Source organism: Meles meles, chromosome 6 (genome assembly GCF_922984935.1).
Source record: "Meles meles chromosome 6, mMelMel3.1 paternal haplotype, whole genome shotgun sequence".
Classification (NCBI taxonomy): domain Eukaryota; kingdom Metazoa; phylum Chordata; class Mammalia; order Carnivora; family Mustelidae; genus Meles; species Meles meles.
In genome coordinates, this window is record NC_060071.1 from 148777170 (window position 1) to 148786110 (window position 8941).

Here is an 8941-nt window from a genome sequence, read left to right on the forward strand (position 1 = left end):
GTCTGGGAGTCCGTTTTAGTTAAGAAATGCTTTTGAGCCTTTTCAAGAAGATCCTGTGATCTTAGCTCTCGTGTGTGCCCCCATGTCCCGGCACAGGCCGGGGGCTGTTGGCTGAGTGTGTTCGGCCTCCCTCCAGCCAGTGCCGACACACCGAGAGCCGCCTCGGTCGTGCGCTGTGCTGACACGCCCTCTCCGGCGATTTTTTCTGGTCCTGTGAAGCGGACGTCATGGTCATGTCTGTTCGGCAGATGAAGCAGCAGATTGGGAAGGGAACTCCTCCAAGGATCCACATCTAGAAAGTGGCAGAGCCAGGATTTGAGCCTGAGCTATCTGGCTGTGCAGGCCGCCCTCGTACCATGCCTGCCGTGCCCAGGCCCTGCCCTTCGGGACACACGTGTGTGCAGGGTAGGCGGGCGGCCTGTAGCCTCTCGTCCTGGCTCAGCACGCCAGAGGTAGCGGTTTGTGGTGTGGACCTGCTCTTTGATTCTTTCTTTTCCCTTCCCTTCTCTCAGGCTGCTTCTGTTCTTGACGTCAGATACGCATCTGCTTCATGAGAAACTCTGGTAGCTTTGAGCACTTGGTATGGACGACTGCGCTACCCAGGATATCAGGTATTACAAGACATCACCTAGCCATCGGCATCACATCTCTGTGGACAAGCAGCTATTACCAAAAAAGGCGTACACTTCAGTCCTGTGCTCCATCTGCCTTAATCCTGTGCTCGCTCCTCCATGTTGGCGCCACTTCCCGGAGAGCCCCTTGCATCTCTCACACTCTGCCTAAGTGCTGGGGAGTCTCGTGGCCTGCACGCCTCCTGTGACTCTGGGGACCCCTCCCCAGGCGAAGCTCCTGAGCCCCACCGATGGCAGCTCTGCCCAATCAGCAGCAGCTTCAAACAGGTAGTCTACTTGGAAGGCACGACTCTGTTCCTGCATGGCCTGCCCACTTCTACTTTGTGCATAATGTAATTTTCAGAGTGACTGTGACCCTGTTGGCCTTTTAGAAAGTTTCTCTTGTTTTCTGAGGCAACCACCTAAGTGATATCATGCTTCTTTGGAAATAGTATACCGGCAGACTGCGTCATAATCTCCATTGTGCCAAACATCCTGAGACAGCTCACCTTTCCCCCAGACGCTGGGGTAATTACGGTTTGTAAAGTTAGCTGGCTTGAATCTCACCCTTCTCCCTTCCTAAGTGGTAGAAAAGCTCATTCGCAGCAACTGTCCTCGGACACTAGCTTAAAGGGAACGTGGACCTCAACACTTTCTGCCTTCAGCTTTCAGCATTGTGATCGCAGGACGGGAGCCACCCTGTCTTTTCCGGATCCCCCCACCCCACCATCCAGCTCCAAGAGCTGCGGTCCACACCACTGTACCTGGTGCTTGTGCATTGGAATTGGTGCCTTCTCCTTTTGGCAACCATGTTTTCAACCCTTTTTCTGTTTCAGTGTCTTATTTCTTTAAAGTTTATTGCTTGCCAAAGATAACATCACCGAGATGAGGAGACAGGGGAGAAATTGCTGCAGACTCTGACAGTGCAGGTCAGCTCACTAAAGGCTTTTAGAATGGCTGGGGAGGGTTTTAGGAAAGCTACACATTGTTTGGTGCCCGCTCTATTGGTGTGCCTGGCCTTCTACGTGTCATCCATAGAGCTTTCTTTGTCCTTCGTATGCCGATGTGATGATAGAAACACCGTCCTTTCTCTTTGAATATGACAGTACAGGACAGAGAAGTGGCCAGTTTATTGGCTCTAGTAAGACCAAGATGAAAAGAAACAATGTACAAAGTGGTCTGTAATGCCTTTTGGTTGGACTGGGAACAAGTAAATGTTTCTAATAAATGTTCTGAGATTTCCAGAATCACTTATTCTCGTACCAGACTGTGGACCCACTGTGGGGCTGAGGGATAGACTGTCAGACCGCGTTCTCATGTAACCTGTGTCCCGCCCACAGTCAGTCCAGCCTGCACTAAATATGTTGAAGGAGCTTTTGTTGCTGTTGTTTTGCATCATTTAAATACTTTTCCTGCTTTCAATACCAAAAAGAAAAAAAAAATGCAGATGCTTTAAGGCACAAACAGAATTCTTAAGAATTTAAATATATGCAATTAAAATTTGATGTGTTTAGACTCCCAAGCACCTTGCTCCCCCCCGCCCCTTTTTTTAAAGTCTGCTGATTGTCTCTTTAGGAAGAGGGTCAGCTAGAAACCTAGACTGTTTGGAATTGTCTGTTTTTAGATATCTGGAGAAAGGTCATTCACAAGGGGAGTAAGATGGGACTTTCCCGACTTTCGTCATCTTGTGCCCTCACGGGGTGTTTGTGGGTCAGGTAGGAGCGTGTGAAGAACAGCATCCGAGGAGGCAGAGGGCGGCCACAGCTCGCTGCCCGCCCCGGACGGGGTAGCATAATAACACTAGTCGTGCCGCCGGGTTTGTCTGGGCTCGTATCCTAAGCCTGCCGTGTCAGTGGAAAATGGCAGGTGAACCATGGAGAGGAGGTGGCGGAAGTTTTGCACATCGCTAAGGGGACACTAGGCAAGAAGCGAGGCTGTAGGTTCTCTTCGCTTCTTCTCAAGGCCTCCTTCCTCTTTACGGAAGTAGCAGGTGGCAGCAGGGAGTTGGCTGCTGCGGGTCTCGTTCTGCCGGTAGATCTGTTCTCTCCGCGTGCCTGGGCTATTTTCCTTCTGGCAATGCGTGGAAGGCCCGTGTTCTTAGGGAGTGGGGTAGGCGGCGCGCCAGCGCAGGGCCCCCAGGCGCCTTCCGCACCATCCGCTCACGGGCTAGCCCGGCACTGAGGAGTCCCCGCGCCAGTGCGCTTGGCCACCCCCAGCAGCCCGGTTCTGGCTTTCTGTCCACGGGAAGGGGGCATCGTTGCTGTCATTTGCCAGAAGGAAGAGAGATAGTTCTCTTTGCCTGACTCCTTCCTTGTAGTTTCAAGCATAACGTAGCACTGTGTTTTAAACTGTTCCATTACACTGTCTTTGCAATGATGTTGTAAATGCAAGAAATCACTTCGCTTGAAAAGCTGAGTGATGGATCTTATTTATGTGAAGCCCTTTGTTAACATATCAAGATTTCGGTGCACCAGCAGGTCGTGTTTGGATGTGGAAGGGTCCACAGTGACAACTGCTGCGGATGCAATGTTCACTTAAGCTTTGTCTTCTTAAAAATTGATCAATGTGAATGTCATAATTATATATATATTTTTGTGGAAAATTTCTCCTAAGTATAAGTTATTGTGCAAAATATAGTACCATTGAAGCAAATGATAGTTTAACTTTTAGTTTAGAAATCCTAAAAGATATAAATTGTATTGCATATGCATTAAGTTTTTTTAATTTAATTTTATGTAGGTGTGTAAAGTGTTAGGCAAAAATTGTTTTCACTTATCCATTTAAACACCTTGTTACTTGAATATTGTGTTGACTGGTCTGAAACAGCGATCGATCCTGTAACATAGCTCTTTTAACCGGGATGGCCGTGCCTCAGTTGTGCTGATCTTGCCGGGGTGCACAGTCTGGCGCCGCTGTCCACAGGTGCCCGCGGTTAGTGTAACACACCCGCCGCGTGCTCTTGGTGTGTTCGTGCCCACCAGGACACCGGTTCCTCAGAGTGGTTTTTGATCGGTTTCAACCTACAAAGACCCTTTGATGACCACCGACCTCTCTAATCAAAAAATGAAAATGAAAAAATTGTTGAGTTTTCCAAGCTTACGGTGGTAAACTAATTAAGCAGTTGTTTTCTGTGTGTAAAAGTTCCCGCAGATACCACACACCACTCTAAGTGTGCTCATTGTCACTTTAAATTTCAGCTACGCCCTATTTTTGTCTTTCTGAATATCAGATGTACTATTGGTATAATTGCGTACCAAAAATAAGCCGAACAGTGCATTACACTAACTGGATCCCTGCTTAACGGAGCAAAGGAAAGACAGAGCCAGCTCAAACGAGAGCCTGGTTTCCTCTCTCATCCGGCCTGTGTCTAAGTCCAGTGACCCAGGATCCAAGCGTTCAGTATCAAGTGAAACTTGGCTTCACGTTGACTCAAGGTAGTTAGCGAATCTGAACCTAGCGATCGTGTGCAATGCTCACAAACCAGTGCTCTCCCTGCCCCTCCCCGGGCCCTTGCAGCTTCCCCTCCTTACCCAGAAGCACAATTGCAGCAATGTTACAATTCAGAAGAAGGAAGGTCAGTAGAGTCTATGCATGTCGTGTGATAATGAGTGTTTACAGTCACCTTCTCCGAAAACTAAAATTTATACTGGAGTGGATAGTATTCCATTACGTAGACCTATCAACTTTGCTAAGTGCTTTTTAGATTGCTTAAAAATTTTTCAAGATTTTAAAAGATGTATAAGGTTAAGTTTGCAAATATAATGGAAATGCTGTATATCTTTTGAAGTGATAAAATCCACGTTGGAATTTTAAAGAAAATACGTTGTAATAATGCTGTTGTAAGTACTATTTTAATGTCTCTTTCTGCCTGTTTTCTATATCAGCACACTCGTGGTGAATGTTCATAGCATTATAATTGCTTAGCCATTGAATGATAACATTTGTTAGTGGAGATCGAAAAATTTATTTGTGAAATTCTGCAGAATTCATTTTTCTATTTCTAATACTTGCTGAAGTTAAATAAAAAATTTTCAAGCCATTGATGTAATAAAATATGAGACAAAACCATTCTCTGCACCCTCCCCTTTGCATCAAAGCAGTGGCCCGCGCCAGTGCGTGGTGGGGTTTCGCGATGGGCGTTGCGGTTTCAGAGTGGAGACACCCCCGGAATTATACCTTTGGAAGCAGCCACGGGTGCCTTCCGTGTTTAGCCTATGGCTCTCCTTGAACTGCATTTTTTAAAAAAATTTAATGTACGATGATCTTATGGTTGGGACCAGGTCGAGACACGCGAATTCATAACAGTTGGCAGCTGTTGAGGGCTTACGTGTTAAGGCTCGGTGAGAGGACGTTTTTTTTCCCCATTAGTAGTTTTTCTCTTTTCAGCGTGACCAGGCGTGCCGCCTGGATGCTGGCCCCTGCACGGCCCTGGGCTGTGGCAGTGAAGTGGACGAGGCTCTGCCCTCAGCACCGCCGAGTGGTACGAAGAGCGCTCCAGCACCCACGGCCGCCTCTGCCGTCCCCGCTCGTGGCCGGAGCGTGGGGTTTGGCTAGAGGACTCCGACAGCCTGACCCCACACCCACGCTGCTGCGGGCAGCACTGAAGATCCGCGGACGGGGCCCCTCTCTGTGTGTGACTTGGCAGAGGGTAGAACGGGGTTCGTAGGACACCTGTGAGAGTTCCTTGCCCAGTCCCTACACTCTCGGCGTCACAGGAGGGGACGCCGGGTGCTGCTGGAGGGTCTTCCTGGGTGACACCTGGGGGCCGCACCCAGGAGGGACGGACAGAGGCTCAGGCCGCCACGTGTGACTTGTGGAGGAGCCTTGTGGTACGGAAAGCACCCTGCGCTGTCCCGCCAGGAGGTGGAAGAAGGGAAACTGAGGGAGAGTGCAGGCGCAGGGGGAGAGGAGAGGAGGCTCGAGGTTGAGGAAAGGAGGTGGCCCGCTGTCAACTGCCGGACGTCTGCCAGGATGGCAAACGGGCTGCTTGGGCTTGGCCGCCGTTGCCTTAGAAGGGTGACCCGCACGAAGGGGAGGAGGTGGAGGGGGTTAGGGCAGTGCTGAGGGGGAGGTGGCTTCCAGAGGCTGGCCTGGACTGCCACCCCTGTGCGGGACCTCAGGCAGCAGGGAGACCTGTCACGGGTCCTGACATCAAGGGTGCTTGAGGGAGCCTGGGTCCCGTCGCCCCCGGTCTCTGGCGGCACTGCCGCAGGTGCAGCTGCCCGCTGTCCTGAGTGGGAGGCGGTGGGGGCTGGGCCAGAGAGCAGGAGGAAGTTGGGGTGCCAGGGGGCAACCCCTGTGGGCCACGGAGGTGACTGCCTGGAAACAGTCCCTGTCACTCCTCGTTCCCTGGGCTCCCGTTCAGAATAGAGCCCTCATGACAGGTCCTCTCTGGTGCGCTCGGGGCAAATGCCACTCGGAGGCGGCAAGTCTCTCTCTGCCCGCAGGTGTGTCCGGGCTGGATCGCTTCTGTAGAAGGGAGAGGCCTCAAGAGGGCTTGGCAGCCTGTGTTTCAGAAAAGGGCGCGGCAGCACCCCTCCGGGGCTCCCGACTCCATCCGCGCCTGTCCTAGAGGCCAGCCCGCTGCCCGCAGGGGCCTCGGCGGCCTGAGCGCCACAGTCTCCTTCCTTCTCGGCAGTGGGGAGCGCACTTGCTCCCTGTGGCAGCTGGATGACCCCAAGGGAACCTGTCCACCACGCAGCCTCGCAAGTATGCGGCCCCGGGGCCACCGCTGGCCTCCCCCCTCCTAGCTCTCCTTCCCTGGACTGCGCCCCCTGCGTGGGCTCCCCTTAGCCCCCCGGGGCCTGAGCATGCTGGTGCAAAGCTCCGCTCCTGGGTCCGTCCGTCCGTCCCTTGGAGGGACCCATCCAGAACATGTTTCCCCTGCTTCTTGTAAGTTCTCGGTGTGTGCACGGCTGTGTCTGTCACCTGCCTCTGAGTCCCCCTTGCGCCGCCCCCCCCCCCGCCTCCCCATTCCTACTGCCAGCGACAGCTCCAGCCCTTCCTGGGCCACTCATCTCGTCCCGACCCTCCTCCTCCCTTCTCTCGCCTGCTCCTCGCCCCTCGTCCCCCAGCCCTCGTCAGGGTTCTTTCCTGCTTAGAACGGTTTGTCTGTCTTCTAGAGAAATCCAGCTCTGCGTCCGTGGGCAACATGACCTTCCTGCCTCGGGGACATTCTGTGCTGTCTCGGTGGCGGTGCCTGCCCCGCTGCCCGGCCCTGCCCCCACCACGTCCACCTGTCTGCACGTACCTCTTTCCCGGACTGTAAAGAAGTGGCTTAAATGTTGCTCATCCTTTGAAGCAGGTAAGCCACCCAGGGGATACGGAAATCGTGGACAGGAACGTGGTCCCCGCCCTCCACCCCTCTGACTGCCCGGTCCCGTCCACACTCAGCCGTGGGTGCCCGTTCCCGGCACAGCCCCCCAGCACACGGGCAAAGAGCCGTCTTCTGTGCAAGGAACACCCGCCGCGTGCTGCCGCGTGCGCGCCTGTGTTCACCTGACACGCCGGCGTCTTCCTCTTTGGACACATAGGTGTCCTGTTCCTCCGGGCCCTGCTGGCTCCGTGGCCGTCTGGTTCCGGTCCTCTGGTTAGGACTGTGATGCTTGCTTTGTACCGTCGTCCAGTGCTGGGCAGAGTGCTCCCGGGGAGTGCTGGGCAGAGTGCTCCCGGGAGGGCCGGCGGACAGGGAGGGACCCATGTGATTTCGCCCACCCGCCAGCGTCGCTGTAGGAGAAACAGCTGCGACTAGAACTTCGGGTCCAGAGACCTGGTGGTGCTCGCACCTGACCCAGACGCGCCTGTCTTCCGGAGACTTCCGGCGGCTTCTCCTTGCACTTCTGTCGCCCGCGCCGCCCGCGCGGCCTTCCCGCGGCCGGTACCCAAGTACATGAGCTGACGTGTTTGCTGACCTCTTCAGGGCACAGGGTGGTCCAAGACCCCGGCCCCAGGTCTGGGCAGGCGCTGGTGTCCCCTGACCTCTCGCTCGCTTTGGGCCCAAGGAGACGCTTCGCTGAGGGGGTCTGCTCGTTCCCCTGTGGGGAAGGCCCAGGAACGAGCTACTGGTGTGTGGTGGCTCACGGCGCTTAATCGATTGAAGATAAATGTGGCAACAATTAAATCTTATATAGCGGATAATTGTGTGTAGCGCATTATTTGTGGGTTTTAGTAATAATTGATTTATTTACTGAAGATGGCCTTGCCACCCAAGGACAAAATATGCTTTATTTGATTTAATGCTCATAGCAGCCTTCGGGTAGAGACTGTCATCCCCGTTTTATGGAAGGAGAGACTGAGTCTGACAAGGACACCTTGCCCAACCCTTGGACAACCCGAAAATGGCAGAGTCGGCCCAGGGTATCTCTGTGTAGACTCCAGCGTCCTGGCTCCCGCTCTCGCTCGCAGACACGCGTGGTGTCCGCGCTGACAACCTGGCATCCAGCCCTCCTCCTGTAGCCCTGGGTGGTCCAAGAAGACTTGCTGCCACCCTGTCCCCGTCCAGGCCCTTGCCGAAATGCCGCCCCCAGGGCCTTCGGCAGAGTCATCGTGCTGGCCTGCAGCCCTGGGGTACTGAGCCCAGGCCCGAGTGGGTGCCCAGCGTGCCACCGGATGGACGCCCCGCAGAGCCAGCGCACATTTCGGCCTCGGTGTGGCCCTGATGACGCCTGCTTCGGGAGCCCTGCCAGAGCGACATCCTCGGAGCGTCCACGCCCCGTGAGGTCACTCAGCCTCACCCCGGGCTTTCTCCGCGCCTCGCCTTCTCCGGTGGACCCTTAGCAAGCGCGCCGGGAGCCGTAGGGACGGCCTCCTCTGGCTGCCACAGCTCTGCTGCCCTGTGAGGGACCTTGCGACAATCACAGGACAACCGTGTGGAGGCAGGTGGCCTGGTGGACCCGGGAATGAGGCCTGGAGCCCTGGGGGAGTCGCCAGGGGACCCCGTGAGTGAGCCAAGGCCAGGAGAGGAACTCTCCAGATGAAGCCCATCCAAACTTCTGTCCCGCAGGAGAGCAGGCACAGACCTGTCCCCCAGGACAGCGGGCCACTGAGTTGGGAGTGGCTTGCGGCCAGCAGCAGCCACTCCTGAGCCGGGGGCGTGGGTGGGGTCAGAGCTGTCCAGAAGGCTGAGGCTGCAGAACAGGGCCAGGCTTTTGGTGCCTGGGGCGCTGCTCAGATGCCCAGCTCTGAGAGGCAGAGTCACAGGTCCCTTCTGGGAGGAAGCTGCAGGCTGCTGGGTCCTGCTGCAGAGGGACACTGCCATCGGGAGGCATGGCGGCCCCTCGGTGCTGTTCCTCCGAGATCCTGGAGCCACGCCCCGGCCCGCAGTGCACTGA

General features: G+C 54.9%; 2 protein-coding genes across 2 annotated transcripts in view; both read left to right on the forward strand.

Annotated features, from left to right (window-relative positions):
* RCOR1 (REST corepressor 1) overlaps positions 1–4673 on the forward strand; it is a 124601-nt gene extending 119928 nt beyond the window's left edge. Inside the window, exon 12 of the mRNA XM_046008608.1 lies at positions 513–4673. Within this exon, the coding sequence (XP_045864564.1) occupies positions 513–554 (42 nt within the window). The 3' untranslated portion in view covers positions 555–4673. The remainder of the gene's footprint in view (positions 1–512) is intronic.
* A 70-nt stretch (positions 4674–4743) lies between these two features.
* Positions 4744–7156, forward strand: LOC123943693. Its single transcript, XM_046007904.1, has 6 exons — positions 4744–4755; positions 4998–5150; positions 5327–5440; positions 6059–6320; positions 6734–6915; positions 7145–7156. Exons 1-5 carry the CDS (start codon positions 4744–4746, stop codon positions 6877–6879), a joined length of 687 nt encoding a protein of 228 aa, XP_045863860.1. The 3' UTR covers positions 6880–6915; positions 7145–7156.
* Positions 7157–8941: the final 1785 nt, after the last annotated feature.